This window comes from Tremella mesenterica (genome assembly GCF_000271645.1).
Source record: "Tremella mesenterica DSM 1558 unplaced genomic scaffold TREMEscaffold_2, whole genome shotgun sequence".
In the NCBI taxonomy this organism is placed as follows: Eukaryota; Fungi; Basidiomycota; class Tremellomycetes; order Tremellales; family Tremellaceae; genus Tremella; species Tremella mesenterica.
The window spans coordinates 1,542,290-1,564,105 of record NW_006711226.1 but is presented as its reverse complement, the minus strand read 5'-3'; the positions used below and the strand labels follow the sequence as shown (position 1 = coordinate 1,564,105).

At 46.7% G+C, this 21,816-nt stretch overlaps 9 protein-coding genes across 9 annotated transcripts; 6 read left to right on the top strand and 3 right to left on the bottom strand.

The window, feature by feature from the left end:
- Positions 1–797: 797 nt before the first annotated feature.
- TREMEDRAFT_28160 (uncharacterized protein) lies at positions 798–3,536 on the top strand (the record flags this gene model as incomplete). The annotated part of the gene is made up of 14 exons (XM_007002372.1): positions 798–1,016; positions 1,062–1,205; positions 1,247–1,442; positions 1,597–1,648; positions 1,689–1,767; positions 1,899–2,175; positions 2,219–2,247; positions 2,300–2,424; positions 2,467–2,473; positions 2,518–2,984; positions 3,026–3,029; positions 3,075–3,141; positions 3,182–3,277; positions 3,400–3,536. The coding sequence occupies 14 exons, from the start codon at positions 798–800 to the stop codon at positions 3,534–3,536; spliced, it is 1,899 nt and encodes a 632-aa protein (XP_007002434.1).
- Positions 3,537–4,262: 726 nt separating this feature from the next.
- TREMEDRAFT_28077 (uncharacterized protein) lies at positions 4,263–4,912 on the top strand (the record flags this gene model as incomplete). The annotated part of the gene is made up of 2 exons (XM_007002357.1): positions 4,263–4,388; positions 4,667–4,912. 2 exons carry the CDS (start codon positions 4,263–4,265, stop codon positions 4,910–4,912), a joined length of 372 nt encoding a protein of 123 aa, XP_007002419.1.
- A 272-nt stretch (positions 4,913–5,184) lies between these two features.
- TREMEDRAFT_60358 (uncharacterized protein) lies at positions 5,185–7,045 on the bottom strand (the record flags this gene model as incomplete). Its single annotated transcript, XM_007002730.1, has 5 exons — positions 5,185–5,268; positions 5,324–5,367; positions 5,412–5,433; positions 5,480–5,560; positions 5,603–7,045. The coding sequence occupies 5 exons, from the start codon at positions 7,043–7,045 to the stop codon at positions 5,185–5,187; spliced, it is 1,674 nt and encodes a 557-aa protein (XP_007002792.1).
- Positions 7,046–9,549: 2,504 nt separating this feature from the next.
- On the bottom strand, positions 9,550–11,782 carry TREMEDRAFT_37809 (uncharacterized protein). The gene is made up of 9 exons (XM_007002431.1): positions 11,583–11,782; positions 11,182–11,428; positions 10,900–11,082; positions 10,524–10,741; positions 10,460–10,476; positions 10,361–10,416; positions 10,224–10,311; positions 9,998–10,122; positions 9,550–9,953 (listed from the first exon to the last, which is right to left on the bottom strand). Exons 1-9 carry the CDS (start codon positions 11,632–11,634, stop codon positions 9,833–9,835), a joined length of 1,107 nt encoding a protein of 368 aa, XP_007002493.1. The 5' UTR covers positions 11,635–11,782; the 3' UTR covers positions 9,550–9,832.
- Positions 11,783–12,414: 632 nt separating this feature from the next.
- On the top strand, positions 12,415–14,536 carry TREMEDRAFT_42812 (uncharacterized protein). The gene is made up of 4 exons (XM_007002495.1): positions 12,415–13,093; positions 13,275–13,382; positions 13,465–13,761; positions 13,818–14,536. Exons 1-4 carry the CDS (start codon positions 12,683–12,685, stop codon positions 14,442–14,444), a joined length of 1,443 nt encoding a protein of 480 aa, XP_007002557.1. The 5' UTR covers positions 12,415–12,682; the 3' UTR covers positions 14,445–14,536.
- Positions 14,537–15,708: 1,172 nt separating this feature from the next.
- TREMEDRAFT_71158 (uncharacterized protein) lies at positions 15,709–16,408 on the top strand. Its single transcript, XM_007003023.1, has one exon. The coding sequence runs from the start codon at positions 15,724–15,726 to the stop codon at positions 16,309–16,311; it is 588 nt and encodes a 195-aa protein (XP_007003085.1). The 5' UTR covers positions 15,709–15,723; the 3' UTR covers positions 16,312–16,408.
- A 955-nt stretch (positions 16,409–17,363) lies between these two features.
- On the top strand, positions 17,364–17,931 carry TREMEDRAFT_60355 (uncharacterized protein; the record flags this gene model as incomplete). Its single annotated transcript, XM_007002729.1, has 2 exons — positions 17,364–17,666; positions 17,779–17,931. 2 exons carry the CDS (start codon positions 17,364–17,366, stop codon positions 17,929–17,931), a joined length of 456 nt encoding a protein of 151 aa, XP_007002791.1.
- Positions 17,932–18,260: 329 nt separating this feature from the next.
- On the bottom strand, positions 18,261–19,028 carry TREMEDRAFT_28131 (uncharacterized protein; the record flags this gene model as incomplete). The annotated part of the gene is made up of 5 exons (XM_007002369.1): positions 18,261–18,338; positions 18,475–18,550; positions 18,604–18,637; positions 18,693–18,750; positions 18,930–19,028. Coding segments are annotated over 5 exons (345 nt in total), but the record flags the coding sequence as incomplete, so codon positions are not given.
- A 580-nt stretch (positions 19,029–19,608) lies between these two features.
- Positions 19,609–21,480, top strand: TREMEDRAFT_71157 (uncharacterized protein; the record flags this gene model as incomplete). Its single annotated transcript, XM_007003022.1, has 3 exons — positions 19,609–20,516; positions 20,803–21,122; positions 21,328–21,480. Coding segments are annotated over exons 1-3 (1,026 nt in total), but the record flags the coding sequence as incomplete, so codon positions are not given.
- Between the last annotated feature and the right edge of the window lie 336 nt (positions 21,481–21,816).

Genomic DNA, 21,816 nt, shown 5'->3' with positions numbered 1-21,816 from the left:
CTCCCAAGATTCATAGAATCCAATCCGATAGATAATTCTTTTCTTCATGGTTTATTAGATCAACTACACGTTTCTTGGAAAGTTTTGATGTTGGCGAATGAATATCCTAACAAACGAGCTGCGGGACAATGGAAGAGAGATTGTGAGTGGATGATAGATATGAGTGATCGTGAGTAGTTTCATTCTTCGTTTTTCTCACTTCATAGCAAATCTCCTCAGAAGTCATCGATCCTTCCCTCTCTCTTCTCTACAAATCATGAACTGCCCCCCTTTCTCCCTATTATCACTTCCCTCCTTATCTCATTCCATCCAAATCCTCACCAACTGATACGATTACCGTGGTATTAGCTATCGACGTCTCGCAAAGCTTTTGACTCGTCGAAGCACACGCTGATGCAATAGGCCTGGTGGATAAATACTCTTTGAGCGTCAGTCCCCTTGCCATGTTCCCAGCGAATACCATGGATTTTTGTAAGGTTTTCGAGGGTTATTGATTTTGCATTTTTTGTGTTGTTGCATCATCACTTTTCGTTGCATCCTCTCTGGTATCATCGTATCTATTTCTCTTCTGCTATTTGTGTCTGTCTCCATCTGGCTGGGAGCACTGCATACCGGACCATGCCCCCCCCCCCCTCCCCTTAGTAGGATGAGTGCGGAGAAAGCGGGGGCCCGAGTTTTCCCCAGAAGGACGCGCCTGCATTCCTCGTACGACATGAACATGTAAACTTTTGACTACTATAGATCTCGGATCTCGGGGATCGTAGCTCACTCGTCATAAATCTGTAAAGTTGTGTATCATGGCCCTCCTCGAGTACCGGGATCGGGAAACATGGTACGAACATCTCCTCGTCAACGGCCAAGCCGGAGACATATGTGAAACCCTCCACACCCGCCCGATATCTTTGACCGTTGCGATATTGACAATCTTATGTCTCTACCTCCCTCGACTCATAAAGCGATACAAAGAATATCGTTTCAGCAACCGTGTCATCCCATTCCACTGGCCCATTCCTAAGGTATGTCACCCAGGTATACACCAATCAATGAAGGCTGATGAAGAGGAAGCAAACCCCAACTGGACAGGAAAAATCATTCCCCATCCCAGCATTTTCTCACATGAGACGGATAACACTTTATTTCCACCTGAAACAGGTCATACAGGTGATAAACGGGACCACATAACATGTTTCGATCCTTCCACTGCTGTATGTTTTTTCTTACTCACAAAAGAAGAAGCTGAGAGAAGTATCATCTGATGACATTACCTCTTTTGACGGAAGACCAAGTGGCCGAGCAAGTTCAAAAGGCTGTCAAGGCTCAGATAAATTGGAAAGAGACGAGTTTTGCGGAAAGAGTAAGACTGATGAGGAGTTTGAAAGGTTGGATTTTGAGAGATATGGAGGGTATCGTCAGTGTTGCGTGTAGGGATACAGGGAAGACGAGTGAGTTGGGTTTCGTATCCCTACCTCCTGATTCATCTTCTTGTCCAGGGGCTTAAAGATTTTCTGATGCCTCAAAGTATCGACTTCAAGGCCATACTTCAAAGGTGGTCATGAAGGCTCTTCACAGATCATGAGTCATCCGCTGACGTAGTAGGGATCGATGCCATGTTAGGGGAGATTCTGGTGACTTTGTCGAAAATCGATTGGTAATTTGAGAGAGATGTAGATGAAGTGTGCTGACACCAGGATGTTGAAGTACGGGCAACGGGTTCTTTCACCACAGAAACGTCCTACGAATCTTCTCTTAGCTCACAAGGTGTGCAACGTATGTTCGTCTCTTTGCAAACACCCGTCTAAGATATACAGGATTGCACGACCTCTTCTCCGTGGTGCCTGGAGGTCAAGCTGGGAGAAGTAAAACAGGAAAAGAGAGTGACTGGGGCTGATATTAGTTAGGTTCACTACCATCCCCTCGGCTGTGTCCTCGCATGCGTCTCGTGGAACTATTCTTTCCACAACTTGCTATCACCAATCCTTGCCGCTTTATTCGCAGGAAACAGCATCGTCGTCAAATGTTCCGAACAAGTGGCATGGAGTAGCATGTGGTATATCGGTGGTATCCGAGCTTGTCTTCGGGCATGTGGGATGGATCAAGAGGTCGTTCAGTTGGTCGTAGCTTTGCCAGATGTGGCGGAGAGATTGACTCGTAATCCGTCCATCAAACATATCACCTGTGAGTTGTCCGCCCTCAACGATAACTTACATACTGAGGTCAGTCATTGGCAGTGAGTCAGTGGGGAGAAAGGTAGGTTCTCAAGAAATTCACCTGATCATTTGGGGCTGGCCTAAGAAATTAGGTTGCTCAGGCAGCAGCGGAGATCATGGTACCTACATGTATCGAACTTGGTGGTAAAGATCCAGCATTCCTGCTTCCTTCTGCCGATCTCGACTATTTCGCTAGCACTTTACTCCGAGGGACTTTGTAAGCACCTGTCGTCTTGTTGAAGCTTCGTCTAATGATCAGTCAGTCGGTAAACACGCACTTTTGATGGGTTGACGGTGGACTGATCTTTAGGCAGGACAAAATTGCATCGGCATCGAGCTCATTCTTGTCCCTCGAAATCTGCAACAACGTCTCGTGGATATTGTTCTCCCGCGTATAGAATCCCTACGTTTGGGACAAGACGTAGGCTCGCTCATATCTTCAATTCCGGTCAAACGACTAGAGAAACTACTTTCCACAGCGTCTTCCTCCGGCGCCCGAATTCTTACCGGAGGGAAAGCCGGCATACACCCTCAACACCCACATGGAGCATACTTCCAACCCACCTTAGTGGTTGATGTCCGGATGGACATGGAGATAGCACAACAAGAGTTGTTCGCACCAGTGATGACGGTCGTCCCTTATGACAACATCGACGAGGCTATCGGATGGTTGAATGGGAATCGATATGGTCTAGGTGCGGGGGTGTATGGATCAGGTCGTAAGGAATGTCGACGGGTAGCAGAAGCTTTGGAATGTGGGATGGTAGCTATCAACGAGTAAATTTGCACTTGGTCCCCAGAATGAAGCTGATGAACAGTTTTGTCAGTATCGTCAGAGTCGCAAATTGTAAGCAACTGATGTGATAGGCGGTCTTTTATGTCAATCAAGCAATGCCATTCGGAGGTGTCAAAGATTCCGGTCATGGTAGATTTGGTGAGTTCAGACATATAAGTAGCCCATAACTGATAGTCAGGGGGTGAAGAAGGTCTTAGAAGTTTGTGTTATACTAAATCAGTGGTGGAAGATAGGTTCTTCTCTTGGATCCGGACGCCGATACCTCGACCAGTAGGTGAGTGCTTTGTCCACTTCACACCCATTTACTTGTCCCTCACGCGACAATATACTGTTTTACGTTGTGTCGTATACTAAGGAGTGAATACATATTTGATCGAGGAATTATTTGACTGGTAGATTATCCATTACCGCCAATAGAGATATCTTGGGGTTTCTTACATGGTTTAATGGAAATGATTTATGCTCCTCATTACTGGGGGAGGTTAAAGGGGTTGGGGGAGTTGTTGAGAGCGTCAATGAGGAAGTTTGAGTAGTTGAATGTATATCTGATATGATGTCTACCACATTCCAAGATCATTCGCGTCATTTGCTGTGTCTATGAACCACTATGGCTGCCTAGAATTGTCTATTTACTATCATTGTAAAACCTGGAAAAGTCATACATGTACTCGACGCGGAACGTACTACTTTACCATCCGAGTAGTAGCGCCTAAGCGCCACACTCGATCGGGCACGCCACAACTCGTCTTTCGTCTATGGGTGGTGCACATCTCTTGTCTTTTCTACATCTCAACTCAAGGCTCTCTGCAATCATCAGACTACACCACCAGCATCACAACTTCAATATACTCCACAACATGCCCGGAATACGTATATATCTACGAAATCCTCAGAAGACAGCTTTGACAACAATCCGACCCATCCCTTTCATCTCTCCCCCAATTCTTTCCTCTCATTCAACATCATCATCTTCAAGTTCACATCGTCCATCCTTATCACAATCAAGAACGAATCACATGAGAAATTTACATGTAACTTCGAAAACTTACAAACAACCTATGCAAGTATTACCAGAATCACAAGCTGCAGAAGGTATTGAAATAATGTTAGTCCCTTTCCCCATTTCCATTTCTATTCTCCTATTCGTCTGTATACCATCCCGCATATCAGATATATGCATTGACGCATGATTCTGGTGTTTGACCTTCTCAATATGATGACTTCATTCTGTCCCATGAAACCATATTTGGATGATTTTGATGTATAGGAAATTGTCTCAAGATGAATACGATCATATTGCCGATGAAGATTTAGATACGTTACATGAAGCTTTGGAACTTTTATGTGAAGATTATGGTCAAGGTGAATGGGAGGTTGAATATAGTGTGAGTGATATTTGAAACTCTTGAAATTTGTTCACTTCGAATCATCACTCTTATCTCACTTGTCTCACTCCTTTGCCTACTGTCTACAAAAACCCTTCACTATCTCTCTTCGGGTTATACTCAACTTTGTCATTTCGGTCAACGTATCCCCGCTGACCTGATCTTCTCTCGCTGCCATATACATCCTACTCAATATTGTCCTCCGTCCCACTTGTCATACGTGATCATCATAACACCCCATTGACTGTACAACATTTCTATACCCCTTCACAATACAGGCAGGAGTCATGACTCTCACTCTACCCCCCGGCACATGGGTGATCAACAAACAACCACCCAATCAACAAATCTGGATGTCTTCTCCTATATCCGGACCTGCACGCTTCGGTCGATCGCCTGATGGTTCTTGGGTACATTTCCGAACTCCTGGCGTCACATTAGGCGGTTTATTAGAATCAGAATTAAGACAAATTTTAGCTGGTGTACCTTCCGCCGACAAATGGGAGGGGTTAGGTTTGAGATGATGTTTTTTCCTCCGAAAACTGACATAAATCAATAAAGAGATATGATGACTCATGCATGCTGATATATTGTAATCGCCATCGGAATTTTTCTAATCACAATTGACCTCACTTGATTGTTCGTGTACGCCAAGATGCACAAACCCAATATTTTCGCTAACTTCGGATAAGATACAAATCGCCCGAATTCAAGAGATAATTTACGTCGGTGAGAAAGAAGTTGGGATGAAGTAAAGAGATAGAAGAATTGGTATGGGGAGAGGGGGGATGATCTTTTATTCACTCGGATCTTCTGGCATAGTATAAGGTACGTTGGGATGATGTTTCTCCATATGACCTGGCAACTTGTCTTTCCGCGACTACTACATCAGTGCGTCGTTCAGACACGGTGCGAAAGTAACGAGTGGGACTCACCCAGCAGCATTGACAAACAGGACATGAAAATGGACGACTGTTTGCTGCCTATCAGCCTAAACCCTCTGGTTGCTTCTTCGTCACTCACTATGCTTATTTCGGAAATGGCGCTGGAGATGTCAGTGCATCACCTCGGAAAGAAAAAAGCGGACATACCTGAACATCATTCGCCCTCGTACACCGAACAGTACAATCGTTCACCGGACACTCATACACTCGACGATCTTCCAACGGTAGCTATCCGTCAGCTGTCATTCAGCGCACAGACCCCAGACTCACCTCCTTTTTCGGAATTGTTTTACGCTTGACGCTCGATCCAACGGACCTCGAATGCCGACTTGGTCCCACACCTCCTTCGGAAGACGACGACGAATGTGTCTGAGGGAAATGATGAAACGAATGGCTAGAATGGAGAGGTGGTGGATGGATGACCGATGGATGAATACCATGATTAGGAGGTTGTTCGTCTAACAGACCAAAGTTGGGTCCGATATGATCCCAAGCGTTAACATTCCGATTCACCCTTCCAGCAAAGGATCCCTCTTGATATCGATATACAGGAAGATTGCCCATCGCTCCCCAACCCAAAGTAGTCTGAGACGACGACATCACTCCCTGAATCTCGTCATGATCTTGTTGAGAAGAATCTGAATCTCTCCTGCGCCTAGGGGTACGTCGGGGACACGGGACCGTGCGGTCAGCGGGGGGAATCCAACCTTCCAGCTTAGGTGCTGTCGCCCCGTCTGTCAATGACGGTTGTCGAGAAGGTGGCGGAGTGAGCAATGGAAGGGATGTCGTAGGACCTGCTCCTAGGTGATGAAACGCAGGATGTGGGAGGTTGGGAGGATGAAGTAAGTTGGGTGTACTGATGGGTGGGACCGTATATGGCCGGAATGTTGAAGACGATAAGATCTCATCCCTGTCTTTACCCTTTCGACCATTCTGAGCTTGTCGTAATGCCGACGAAGCTTGTCGACTCAACCGAGGAAAGAACGAGCTACCACCTGGCAATGGACATGGAATGTTCGAGGATGAATTCTGGAACGATTGTCCCGGGAAGATGGTCGAACCGATGTTGGGTTGGAAGTGGAATGTGGAAGGGAGATTCATATGATCTCTAGCCGGTGACGCACTACTACAAGGACTGCAATTACTGTCATCCCCATTCCCATGCCATGGTGCATTATGTGTCGAAGCTCCAAAAGCAAAATTCGATTCTGCGACGGGAGCAGAGGCGTAACCATGTTCGAGTGGTGACTCCCTCGAAGAAGCGGACATGTTCTCACCGGGAAGAGATACGGGGGCGTGGAAAGGGGTTGGCTCGCTGCTCGTGATTGAGGGCGAATGTCGACCGACGTGGGTGGGTGAATGAGCGGGCGAATTGGAGAAAACTGAAGGGTGGGCGGTGGTATAGATTGGAGCGAGAGTAGGCCAAGGTTGACCAATAGGTGGTCGGTATGGTCGGAAGGGGTACCAATTAGTGATTTGGTCGGAAGGGATGATGTCGAGTGTGTCACCGTTAGTGTTGGAGGAGGACGATTGCGTGGTTGATGGTTTAGAAGTAGGATAAGATAGTGAATGTGGTTGAGATGATAGTTTGTAAGATGCGCCCTGTTGTTGAAGTTGGGCGTTTGAGGAAAGGTTGACGTCTGTCTTGTCAAAGTCTGTCGTCGAACAAGACGCCCGACGCCCTCGAGAAGGATACAGAGGGCGTGTATCCATACCTAGTCACCAACTAGAACATAAGACTAGAGAGAGATATTGTGGGAATGGAAGAGGAGAGTAGGGGATAGGGCGGGGAGAGAGAAAAAAAGATGAAAGTGAGATATGATAGTGTAGAAAAGGGGGAAACGGATAAACGGAGTTGGTGAGTTATGCTTTGTCACCACTTGTGGGGCCGTGTGAACGTGGGGGATTGAAGAAAAAAAGAAGCCCTGTGATTCTACCCTGTACACTCACTTTTATATCCCTTTGTTACGTCTACCCGTTTCTTTCCCTTCTCGGTACAAATTCCGTGGGAAAAGTCTATGTCTTCCAACGGGCTAACGGTGGGTAGGTATCAGGTACACGGCTACACGGACCAATTCCCTAGACGCTGGACTGGATTCTTTCAGAGTGGGGGGTGAGGGAGGGGTGAAAAAACCGAGAGCTATCCTAGATTACTAGATCGCCTTTCGCGTCTCTCACGCGGTAGATACGTCGTTACGTTCAAAACCACGTACGTTTACAAAGTGTCTTGATCAATCTGAATCAACCACATCAAATGATCTACCTGTGCCGGTAGTGAGTTTTTCTTTTCAAAAACAGGCACGGGCGATTCGTACGTCCAAATCGGCAGTTGACAAAACCCCCCTCTGAATGTGGAGCAGGGGGGGGGAGGAGAGTAAAGGAAAGAAGACCAGCGCTCACGTCGATCGTTACAGGGGACGTTTGTCGTTGTCTTTTTCTATTCGGTCGTCCCCACTTTTTCCAAACCTGTCCTTTGACTTCGGCTATGAGGTACGCGGTGGTTCGGTGGCCTCGGAGGATCGGGACGGAGTACGGAATGCGGAGTGTAGGTATACGGGACTACGGAATGGTGCCTTGTATCCAAACGACAAAGCCGAGTCCGATATCTTTATAGCGTCTTCAACCCTGAATGACCTGAACGATTCCCAGTTGAGAAATTCCTACAAACGTCCATTCCGTTCGGGGTTTGGCGACATCAAAGGGATTCAGAGTGGGGAGGATCAAGAAACACGCGTGGATCGTACACTTTTGAAGCTTTGAACGATGTTGCAGGAATGATCGTCTAGTTTTCGTCGATCTTGCGCAGTCGATCTTTCAGAGTGCGGAAGGGAACCGAGTGGTCTAGAGCCGATCGTGGGAGATGAAGATCGTGGGTCGTGATCGTGAGACTTTCTTTAGACCTTTGAGCTTTCTGGCTGCAACTGGTGAATGACGAAAAGTCGTACATTATCTAGTCCTTTACCTTTTTGTCGTCATATGGTCAGAAACACCCTCAATGGCGGCCGGATCATGCACCATGGCACTATGAACCATCGATACACCAACTGATCATCTCATCTTATCATCATATGATCAACAAACGTCTCATCAACACGGAGACGGTCAGAAGCAATTTTTTTCAATACATCAAAAAAAGACCTGAATCACTCAGATTCGTGGCTTTGTATCATCTTTGACCAGAATGAAAAGTCTGAGTGGTCAATATACCTGACGACCGTTGTGGGATCGTGGGAATGATGACGATGGATGGATCTATGATTTCATTGGATGATTTCAAAGGATCAATGGATCATGGATCAGAACCGGGATGGCGTTCACACGGGCCGCCGGATCTCACTCACTTTTTCTTGATATTCTCGGCCCAATACAATCCTGATAAATTTCAGAGACAGACCCTTGATCTTTATCATTAGTCTCGCTCTGACCTCTGATGGTTGTCTCGCTTTCCTGATCCCTGATGTGGGGTTCAGCATCTCAGAAAGTGAAATTCGGATTTGCCACATCTGTCCTTCGGTTTTCGGCATAAGCTTCTCTCTTGAGATCACGAGCCTTCGAAGACCTCGATTCCCCCATTGGCCATACAATTTCCTTCGATCATCTGGCATGAGTCTAGCCAGAATCGCTGAGGAATAATCCTTTGAACGGGCATCCTTCAGGCATCAGTGGTCAGACATGGATGTTCTTGACTTTTTGTCGTTCTCGAGATCTCGGACAAATTACCTCTTCGAGTGTTTTGAGTCGGCAAAGTGAGACACCCGAAGTTCGACAACCCTCCTTTTTTCCACGGTTCCACAAGATTACAGTACACCTTTCTGACAGTTTGACGCGTCCCCATAGGCTAGAGGCCTAGACTAAGAAGTACAAACTTCAAACTTCAAGCCCCGAGATGCGAGATCGGACGGCCGACGGAATGGATGGATGATAGGAATTTGGAGGTCGCCGAAGAGTCAAGCCGCAGGAACGGTCAGTTTTTGACAAAGGGACATCACGTCATCGCTTTGGGATTGAGTATTCGGAATGACGAAAAAGTGCGACGTACGACGACGGAATGAGAGGTTGTCAAGTCGACGAACCGACAAAAGTTGATAAGCAGGGCAGAGGGCAAGATCCGCGCCGCGCGACCGGGTACCTGGTTGGCGAGATTGGTGAACATGGTTGACCATTTCGCTTGTCATTAGGTTGAACGGGTTGACTGGTAGTGAAGATAGCAAGTTGATAACCGAAAAGATCCTGCATCCTCTAATTCCACACAGACACTTGCTGTATGAGTATTGTATAGACATAGCAGGACGTGCGTAGTTAGAGGGAATCGGGAATCGGGAATCGGGAATTGTGAATCGACGAACCCCAAGGCCGCACGGAAAACTCACGTAGTCTAGGCGCCAGATCGCGCGAGAAGACGACTATCATGATGCCACATGTCCATCAACTCTACACACTGACAGAATTTTCGTACCCGACAGATATGACAGATGATCGTTATGAAGTCACACGCTCGCTCTACTCTGGAATTCCAGCCAAAAGAGGTCTTTGACTCATATCCCTCGGAACTGCCAATTGACCGACTTTCTCCCTGTTCACCACATTTTCGAAATCCGCTTTATCCATAGGCTTTTCGGTTCTCGTAGATTAACCACTGCGATATATTCTGATTGAGAAACTCACCGAAGCGCCCAGAACCACCATTCTTCGATTGGACGAAGATTGAGCAGAAGGCGGTTGGCACGGTATGCAAGGATAGTGACGAATAAGCCACCGACGGCGTCGAGGAGATAGTGATTGGCAGTTGCCTGGAGGTGAGTCAAATTCAAGCTACATCAGTACAGAAGTCTCAGAGGTGAGATAAAGAAATATCACGGGGTTACGAAGGTGGAGGAGGGAGGACACTTACCATGATGACAAGCAGGATAAGTATAGGGTAGAGAGGAGCCACCCAGCGCATGAACCTATGAGGAGTGTACAGGAAGAGCGATACCCCACTATTCAGTCAGTATGATGGTAAATGAAATATGTCAGACGCAGACGCACATGACGAATGAATACCCAAAATGAAGCGAAGGGAAGGCCGCAAGCTGATTCTGAAACTATCCATGAGCATGCTGACTGGATCGACATGTAACAACAAACTTTGTTCGTGGTCCAAACTACACCGTCAGACTAGTGCTTCATACCCGACATATGATAAACTCACTACTGGCTGCTTTTCCTACATGAAGCGTGTCCACGTACCCGTACTCTTTCGGAAGTAGCCGAGGAGGCATACAAGGCCAGGTGGAGAAAATGATAAAGGCGATACAGTTGGAAAGGACCAAAGTGCGACGTGTGGATTGGAAAATGGGGGCTGGGAAGAAGCGATATGCGTAGGCCATGAAGGCAATCGTGGCTGGTATGTGTACCATGGCGTAAGTTCTGTGAGTGAGCGATGCAAAAGATGATATCGTCATAGAAGACTCGCAGAAGCGGAGAATGGTTAGCAAGCCCTTCGGATAGTCCGACAGGAAGTGGAAGGAGATTCGGGCTTGACAGAGAGGGACAGTAACAGAAGGTAGGAGCATGAATCCACTTACTTGTTGAAGAAAAACAACAAAATTTCATGTTTCATCACCCATCGTTGCAAGCCACGTTCGACGGCAATATGCAAAAACTTTTCCGCATGAAGGATCAACTTTGAATGTTTCTCCGCCAATTCTGTCGTCTTGGGTCCCATGGTGAGCGCTTGCATAGCCCTGGCGATTTGGTATGTCCAATAGCTATGCGATGAGCATGCCTCCTGTCGAATCATGGCTGAAACACGGAACATCCCTTCCGAAGGGACTGGAAGAAGAATGGTTAGAGATATCGCCACCCACGTGAGTAACCAGTACCACACCTCCATTAAGAAAGGAAACATTCCCAATACTCTAGAACCCAGATTCATTCTAAACCGACTATTATCCGGTACTCTGAGAGTCCAGAATAAGGATTTCATCTCTTTCGTCGAAGGTTTCCCATCCACCGAGGGAGTCGGGGAAGGGGAAAGGACCGCATGAGAAAGACGGATATCAGCGGGTGAACGACGATTGAGAAGACATCCAATGGTGAGTAATGAAGCGACGACTGTAGGTGGGGATGGAAATTATGGTATCCAGTATACACCAGTGCGTGTCGTGTGACCATGATCATCCGTCGAGAGGTAATCACCAAGCGATATCGAGAAATGATTGGAAGATCACCGTGTCAGCTTGGACCTCAAATTGAAACGTTGACTCACGAGCTGGTTCAAGTATGAAACTTAGTGCGGGAATCTCTTCCTTGGTGGACATGTCACTGAAACTAATTGACGTCAGGTGTCAGGTAGAGTCGGAAGCAGCTAGCAGCGGGAAAAAAAGAGCTTTGTCCCCTTTGAGCGACGGTTGACCGGCGAAGAAAGGTTAGATAAATTAGTAAGGAATGAAGCAAAGGTCGTGATGGATTCAAGGCAAAACACGAGACATCAAGTTCAATGCTCAAAGGGATGCGCAGACACAATGATTCCCCCTACCCCGGCCTTCGGCCATACCATGCCGAAATGACAAGCGGGGATTATTGGCTTTTTTGTGAATGTGGTCGTATCCTGACAACTTTGTGATTTGTGGCCTTCTGACGCCGCGTTTTCTGACGTTTGTGGCGCTGCGGACTCGGACTCGCGTGGCTTTTTCAGACTTTGTATGGCATGCGGCTAGCGGCTCCGGCTCTCACGTGACAGCCCGGAAGTCGTACTCGTATTGTTCCTTCGTTCCTTCGGCCGTCGGATCCGAAGGGAACTCTTATGTTGGTCACGACGATGCTGGCAGCGCAGGATCGCAGGGAATACTTCTGTCGTCAGTCTCACACAAAGCACATCAACTTCTCTCACCAACAAGGATCACAAGACGACCATGCGATTATCTCACCGTGTGACCGTCGATCGTCGACTGCGCTAGTCCGTTAGCCCATGGTTAGAACCTCCCACGGCCGATTTGCCGACATCCATCATCCTTTCTCATTGTCAAGTTTAAGAGGATCATGTGAGAATAACTTACCATCCTCTCCTCCTTCTTCCTTATATAGTCTACTATCCGCTCCACAGATGCACGGCATCAGACACCGGAGTCTATCTACGATCTACGATCTACGAACGTGGTTGTCGGAAGTAATCCTCGCACGTTCGCATGACATTTTCCTTTCAAAATCCCAACTCAGTAAGTTCAGTATGACTGGTCCAAATATTCTTATCCTTTCATATCACACCCCCGGTCGTTCATGTATTCATGAAGTCAATCCACGGCCATGGGATAGATAGCATTGTTGGATCTTTACTCTCCTCAAGAAAGATAGTAAAAGTGGGGCTCGATGGAGGGTCAGGAGCAGGAGAGAATTCGGACGTCCGCGTCGATCGATCCTGTCCGATCACTGCCACACTCCATCTCTTCCCTCCCTTTCTTCCATCCTTCTTCTTCTCGTTGTAGACAATCAGACACGGAACAACTCTTACCAGGGCATGATTCCAACGTCGACGTTGAGCTTGAACATCAGTCTCTTCCCCAGTATATATGCAAGAGGTCGAAAGGGGGTTTGAGAAGAAACAAACCCCGGGGGAGACAAGACCAGAGATATCTTCGCAACCGATATTTATCAAGCAAAAGCGGTTGGATGATGTTTGGAGCTATCATTGGATCCTTAGGTGCCATGTGGGTAATCTTGACTGGACGTCCGTGTAGACGTTCGTCCTGGTCAGGAGAAGGAATCTCCCCTCAGTCTTCTGTAAGTTGATTTGCTTCATACCCTTGTCAGCTCCCGGCTGTGTACTCATCTTCGATCATCGTTTCGGTGAGGGAAGGGAAATCAATGCAGTCTGTTCTCACATCCTATGATCAGTCCACGATATATAGTTGAGAACATTTGTTTCCCGGGCTCTGCGAGTCGGTGTACTGACGACTCATAGCCCAGTTCGCCAACCACGCCGAAGCATATCAGCCAATTGAATCTTCGCGGTGTCAAACGGAATACCGCCTATAGTCATAATGATGAAATGCAAGGAACCTCATCGTTAGTGAGTATCGTACCTACTTTCCTCCCCAGTTACCTTCTCGAATGATCCCATGAATAGTTGTGTCGCACACGCTGACCCACAGATCCTCGCTCTGTCTCTAGGCTTCGGAGCTATAGAAGTTGATACCTACCTCGCACCCATCACCGGACCATATACCAAGGAAAATACCGATATCCCAACCTCCTCTCACCTTAATCCGGATCTCACCCTGCTGGTAGGACACGAACTTCCCGATCTTGATTCTTCCCGCACTCTCTCGAAAATATACCTAGACCCTCTGATGGAGATACTCGATAAGAACAATGCGGACGTGGAGAAGAATTGGGTAGGATTGTATCCTGATGATCCTACCGCCGAGGTGATTCTCTCCATCGATATGGTAAGTCCTTCTTTCTTCACCTTCCCCCTTATGAGATGACAGTACTCATTCCCTAGAAAAACTCAGGGGAAGCCATTTGGCCATATCTAGTGGAAGCTCTTCAACCTTTCCTCGCCAAAGGTTATTTGACGACGTACAACACTACTACTTCAACTTGGTCCCGCGGTCCTCTTATGATAGTGGGAACCGGTGACACTCCCATTCCAGCCGTATACCATTCCACACTTCGTTACATCTTCTACGATGCTCCTCTTCTCACAATATCATCACCCATTACGATACCTAAAACATCCTTCGGTCCCTCGACATCATTCGAATGGAATGGGACAATCTCTCCTATCGCATCGTCGAAATTACCATTGAGATATCATCTGGCTTTGCTCATGCCTAAATGTAATGTCGTGGTGGAACACATGCGTAAGTATGCACAGGAGGCTCAAGCTAGAGGAGTGAAGAGTAGATGGTGGGGAGTTGCTCGGATTCCTAGAGATGTGAGACAAGGTATGTGGGGTGTTCAACGACGTGGAGGTGTGTCATGGATGAATGGAGATGATTTGACCGAGTTGGGGGATTGGTTATTGAGGCATCCTCTTGAAGGAAGTGATCGGAAAGGGAGAAGGGAGGATGGCACTGAGAAAGAAGAAGAGAATAGAATGACCAAGAGAGGAGAAGTGTGCGTATAAGAAGTATCGTATTGGACTTTGTTACGATTGTGTAGTTCTACTTGTCTGTGTCCCTAGTTAATGTCGAAATGATCATGATCAGTTGCATGTTGCTCTAGACTCACCCGTGAGCAATATGCAGTAAGTACCGACTCTCTTCTTCAGCGCTTGGAGAAGTTGTGGGATGTCCCATCGAGGACAGACATGCTTGGGCTATTCACGAGCGGTACTCGTACTGTATGTGCTTTCCCACAAACCTTCAACGCCTAAAAGGTACCATCATTCCATCAAAAAACCGGGGCGGATGAGTACGCGTTGAATCATGTGCGACACAACATCCAGCAGATCAACCGCAGCCTCGTCTACTATCCCAACCACCTACCTACCTTCTCTTACTTAATCTTGCTATTTTGCTATGTCGAATCCTATCGAGATCCCCCTGCCTCTTTCTCCACCGCTTTCCCCATATCTGTCACTTGAAAATCTTCCCTCTCCCCCCTCCCCTCTTGACAGTGGTCAACCCCAGCAAGAGTCAATAACTTCGCCCCTTGTTCCACCAGTTCAGTTCGACCCATCCTCAACTGCCGACGCCCTGACTCCAGATGACTCAAAATCTCCTGAACCCGATGTTCACGAACCCTCTAATCCTATCAAAGACCACGAATCCGAGTTACCACAAGCTAAGACGTTCCTGCCCCCACGTCGACCAAAAGAATGGGATTCTGTTGTTCACCAAACTCCTAGGGGGATTTCGATAACAGACCTCGCGAAAGAAGGGAAGCGTTCAGTGAGTAATTCGGTGATGCGGATTGGGGGAAGGACGATCTCTGGGACTTTGCAATACGCCCTCTTGCCCGATGTTCCTCAAACTCGTCAGGAGTTTAGTACTTCAGTAGGTGATCATACAACGGACCCGACATCGGTCGCTGGAGAGGACCGTGTTTTTGCAGGAACCGAGAAGGAGTTGCGGAAGAAGGAAGAGGAAGATAAGGAAACAGGTTCGGTGAGAGAGGTGGAGAGCGATGATGGGATGGCCGAGGAGGAACATATAGAGAATGTCGAGGCCAAAGCGGTGCGAGAGTTGAAGAATGCCGATATCCTGAGGGAGGTGGAAGAGGAGGTCAATCACTTTGCGCCAATCACATCAGAAGGGGAAAATGTCAACGTTGAAGACAGCTTAAGCATGGAGGATGAAGAGAATGACTCCAATCATCAAGAACAGGGGGGCAACACATCGGAGGAGAGGGAGCCTGTAGTAGAAGTCAACGATTTAACAAACCAAGATCAAGACGAAATTTGGATGTCTTATATTCGACAACAACTCAATACGCTTTTCCCAGACTTCTTTCCCTCGTCCGAGTCTGAGAATTCTGACGATATCCAACCTAACTCCAATCCTTACTATCCTCATTTTCCCTCCTTAGCGATGAGACAATACCAACCTATCAATTCTGATCAATACGACATGCCCACACCTCCATTGACTGCCAGTAGACGTATGATCCCCGAAGATGGAGATATGGCCGATGCAAGTTTTTCTTCGGCAGATACGAATATATCCAATTTCCCTCACCCTCTTCACGGAGATGAAATAACTATCAATTCGAACGAAATGGGATTGAGGGTGAGAGTACCGAATGTGAGGAATGAAATTGCCGATATGAAAGATGAGATTTCACGATTAAGAACTGTCGTCGGTGGAATAGCGGAGGAATTGAAAATTGGTCAAAATGTTACTCGTAGTGGTGATACCTTATCCTCAGAAGTAGGGCCTGAAGGAGTCATTTGGACGGATAAAATGGATGTGAAATCTAAGGAGGAAATTTCTTTGGAAATGCCGGAAAGAACGGGAAAGCAGATACCAAGTGCTTTACTTGAGGTAAGTTGAACTTTCATCATAGTGGTGGGCTGGCGGGAAGTTGACCTCAGAACGCTGAGAAAGTGATGAATATCATTCGATTACTCGATACCCACACACGAAGTTCGGAAGCAGGAAGAAAGGATGAAGACATGTTTACCGGTGAGAATTTGGGAAGGTTGGAAGATTGGATCAGGGAAAAAGTAGTGATTCAGGGAAGATTATTTACCGCCGGCGGGTGACATCATGTGGCGGCGGGGGGTTACAAGCCGACGTTTTTTTTTAAAGGACACGTGCTGGTCTGTAAATGTATCCTTGTCTAAATGGTCGATGTGTAGACGAGAAAGAGGGAGAGGAAGAGACATCTAAGGTATCAGAAGATGGTAGATCATTGTACGGAAATGAAGATCCATAATGTCTCGGACAAATGAGATAATGAATAACATGTTTCACACTAATTGAGAACGACCTGCTCGGTGTACTCGGTTTCCAATAAATCACTGAGGTTCGGTTTTAGAATCATTCGCCTTTTCTTCGGGTTTCACTCAATAGCAGTGTGTCTTCGAACAGCCAAGTATGCAAGTATGCTGTGCATGGCATGTAATGAAGTGATCTTGGAATATACGAAGAGATGGAACATACAGCAGCTCAAGATATCAAAGATCTGCCACGAGTCACATGGCCATTGCGCGGTTTTTCACCTTAGAAACGAAGCTAAAATGGATCAATGTGACACTTTCCCAGATCCCAGGGTACTTTACGCACTAAGGAAATTAGGACAACTATCAAAGGGTTTATCACCTTCTCTATTGCTATTGCCTCAACGTAGATTTATCATTCCTTTTCTTCTCTTTACTCGAACACACCAAACAAACCCTCGACAAGTTTTCATTTTGTCCATCGCTTAATCTCCCAAAAGCCGATAGCTAAGACATTCGTTTATCGCAGATCCATACTTATCGTACCATCCTCGTCATCCCCACCAGCATCGGTTTTATCGGGTCGTGGCAAATTCTTTATATATCCCATCTATCAATTGTGTAGAAAGGAAAATCATTCAACTTTCAACCATCGACCATAAGATGCCCATCATCATAGCTTCCCTCGTCTTCGCTGTCACCCTTTCTTTACTCCCTTATGTCGAAGCGGAAGAACATCTCCCACCTCCACCTCCACCAGCCAACCCTCGTTCAAAGCAGGATAAAAAATGCAATCCGATCACTTTTCCATCTTCCGGAAATATCGAATGTGGACATTTACGAGATCGGTCAGATAGTGTTTCTTCCGATACTTCCACTTCGTCTGAAGGTAGTCAAACTACAGAATTGGACATAGGGGAGAGAAAGTTGAGACCGGGTATGAAACGTACAGAAACGGATTATCGTGTAAGTCTTCTTCTCCCCCCTGCCCCCTAAACTATTTCCTCTTACGTTTTGCATTTTTTTCACCATACGAGTGACGTCTCAAGAGTAGCGAAAGCCTTTAGCTAACATTCAGATCTCTAACCCCTCTTCATTACTCCTACGCAAACGATGCACTTCACTCCCTTCTTCCCCTTCTGCCTCCAATCCAAACTCCACCCGATCATTCCCCTCTCTCTCGCCCGAAGCCGAAGTCGACATCATCTTCCCTCGTGACTCCAAGGCCTGATCGACAAAATCTTCTCATCCCTAATCCCTCACCCCTCCCTTCGCCCTTGGCCTTATCCGAAACGCCGCTCAACCCGATCCATTATTTTCCCGACTACCCCTAGGGCGTCGAACGATTCTCACGACGTCACAACACTGTTTTCCCCCACAAGCCGAGGCCTTTTCATTCTCCTGATGACACCGAGTGTCCTAATGATTTGTAGACGAGAACCGTGTGACGAAGATTAATGAGATCTGGAAAGGAGAGATACCATGTAGCATTCAGATCTTTCTTGTACATTGAAACAAACGCATGTAAGTATACACACTAGCTTGTCTTCCGAGTTTCCTTCAAGGGTTCAAGAATGCTTGAAACCTCTTCGAGTCCATGATTTCATCGTCGTCACCTAGTCTAGCCACTTCTTTGCCCTAAACGTCAGCCTCATCCGTAGCTCTCACAACTCATCAGTTCCAGAATGTCTTCACTCCAGGCCCCTTTTGAGCAAACAATGAGACTTTCTTTGACGAGACAGAACCCCGTTAGATTTGGAAGACAACAGCTCACATTCTCTATTCTCAAGATCGTAGGTACGTTGCTAACTTTCCACTGAATCCGAGCTTCGTTCTTGGGGTCTCGCCATCTGTTTGTCAGTTCCCTCTGCAGACCAACCATCGTCCGAATTGGTCAACTCACGTAGCTTTGTCGCCTACCCAATGTATGATCGCTTCTGTCTTATCAGTCCCATGTCATATCTTGTCTCAGTCATCGAGCATGAGACTCACTAGGTTTATCAGGTCCGTCAAACGCTTCTTTCACCGTACTTTCTACTCTTCTGCAATCCTGATTATCAGACCGACGCTCAAAACACATCGTATAAGAGATAGATAGAGGATCACACGTTATCGTTCATTTCAAGAGATTCAAGTCCTTGATCCTGAATTTGGTCTGTGAAGGGAATGTAATGAAGACGAGTATGCCTAAGTGGAAGGGGTAGTGAGGTAGAGGGAAATGATACCGACTGGACACCACATTTGACCATTCACCACACTAGAGTAAAATATCATAAAAGTGTGTTTGGGTGATGTGGGACCATTGAGAGAGTTCATGATGTGAGGATACCTTTCAATTCAGTTCTCAGTTCCTATAAGCCTCTTACGGAGGAGTGAACATACGGAGTTGCATACAAAGGCATATTTATTACACCTTTCTAGCCTTGATGTTCAGTAAGGCCAGTGATGGCCAGTGATATGTTGAGACTAGTAATGAGCATGTATGTGGTCCAGAATGAGCGCAGTTAAGTTAGAGTCAGAGTCGAGTTTGTCAAGCTGTGTCATTGCCGAGCAGTGTTGTCAGGTTGTTATTAAGGGTCGTTTTTAAGTTACGTAATAACCCGTAATTACAGCCTTAATTTGGTGGTCCAAAAAAAAGGGCTTAAAAACGTAATATCATTTTCCTCATGCTGGGCTGTGGGGACTCATTCCTGCATTACTTTGAGTAACACATGCACTGTATCAACACATTCCATCAGCCTCTGAAGTGACTACAGCTTCCAGAATGGCATAAATGGGCAGGAGTGACATGAATGATTGCAGTATAGTGAAGGTAGAGGACTATGGTGGAGGTGTGTTGTGTCACGTGACCTATTCCTTCATCACTCATAGTAGGGGATGATATTACGTTCTTAGACCTTAATAACCCACCCTGGCTACCCATTTTACAACCCTTAATATCTTAACCCTTAATATAACAACACTGTTGCCGAGTACCGCGGCCGAGGGCAAAGGGCGTCGAAGGAAAAAGAGAAAATCTTCCTCACTTTTCTTGATACCCATCATCTCTCTCATCCCTTCCTCTCTCGGGTCAAAGATCTATTTACATAACAAGTCCCCAAATCGGAACTGGAGAAATTACACTTTCACCTGATCACCAAATTTAAACTGCTTCAAACCGTTGAACGGTCCATGAACTCTTCCTTCACTACTCTTGTTCCTTCCTATCCTTTCTCACTGTAATTATTACACTTTGCGCATCACCAAAGTACTCGAAACCCACCATGTCTATCTCATCACGTTCAAAGACCATGAATACCAATACGAAACCTCGCAAGTCAATCCCCACCCGTCGAACCTCTCAAAAACATGTCGTGTCAATACCGAAATCTCCTCAAAAACAAAGACGTCACGCCGGAAAAAGCTTTGAAACAGATGACAACCAGTCCGATGAGGATGACGCGAATCCTTCAAACTCGGTACTTCTCAAACCTACTCGCTCTGCTCGTCCTTCCGCACAACCTGAGGTGGATAGGGATTTACAAGCCGGATCTTCTACAGGTCCAGGGACGCGTCAAAGGGAAGTGTTGATCCGTCAGAACGACGCGACTTTCATCTTGGAGCATGGAGATGATCATGTGGGAATTGTTGGAGGGATGGTCAGTGAGAAAAGACATGTTGACGAGGAAGTGTCTGGAAAGGGTAAAGGAAAAGGAAAGAGTAAGGTCTCATTAGCAGTTAATGAACGTCCAACGAGGATAAGACGGGCTGCTGGAGGTGGACAAGAAGGGATTAGGGATGTAGAACAGATGGTCATTGATTGGTTGACTTCTTATCGTATGTCTCTTACCTTTCCTCTCTTCTCTTTACCAAATCCCAGTTCCTTGGTCCTGAGGTCTTGTATGGCCCTTATTCAGTGATATTGGTCCTGTTAATGATGACCTCTCTCTAATCTCTGGAGTGAGGCCGTGTGGTATCTGTTTGCTTTGATTCTCGGCAGCATCCCATTTTTCCCTTATACAAAATCAAGGCTCGACTTGACCAGCGTCAGCATAGGACCTACAGGGTGCGGAACATGAGAATAAGATGTGCGCCACTGTACAAGTCACATGTTGACGATCAGATGAAATCCCCTCTACTCCCCCTTCGGAAACTATCATCCATCTCACTACCCTTCCATTGTCTGACCTCAACCCCCCGACATATGTCATAGATCAATCGAGTAGTACACCCAAGACAGCCCTTCAAACTCCCACCCGTCCCAGAAGCTTCGTCCCCCCCTCGCCGCGTGTGCCGCTACCTACAAGGGAAGAAGAAGGGAAGATACACGTTCCGGGTTGGAGGGTTATCGCACCTGGCGAAGACGATAGAGAAGATGCGATTTTGGAAATGCAAATAGATTTGAAGAGTCCGAAAAAGACGAGGAGGGCGCAGATGGAAGAGGTGGGTATTTCCTTCTTCCCCCGCTTATCTTAACCTTGCTCTTGTACCCCTGACTCTTCTTATGAATCTACTCAGTTCACTTGCCACATATCCTGCCCTCTTGAGTGGAGCTTTTGGTTTGCCTCCGCTTCACTGCACAGGATGGAAGAGCTAGTTTCTGACATTGTGTTTCGTGACGTTTGAGAGAAAGGGGGCTGATCACAAGGACGACTCGGACGAAACGTTCATCCTTCGTCATAGAAAACACGAAGTCGCCGAGAAATCAATGTGGTTACGAGAAAAGGAAACTCTCGCTTTTGAGAGACATAAATTACGTTCCCGAGTTGATCTCCTTCGTAATCTTTCAGAAATGGCCTGGACAACGTTGGTCCGTACCGTTCTTTCCCGTCCCGAGGGATGGTTTGACGCGAGAGTCAAGGTAGAGGAAGAAGGTGTGGAGTGGCTCCGAGTTCAAGTTTTACGAAGTGCTATGAAAGATTTGAAGAGATATGACGAGTTGCTTCCCCCTGATTCAAGAAAGTGAGTTTTTCCCATTTTTTTCAAGTTCCTTCTTCGCCTCTATCATGTTCTCGTATGGACAGACGTGCTGATATCTTAGGAGAAAGAATGACAAGAATGTTTCCCTTTCTTCTACTTCTCTACTGCCCCTAGACACTTCTCAACATCTGGAAGAAAAAGCCGACGTGACAAGTTC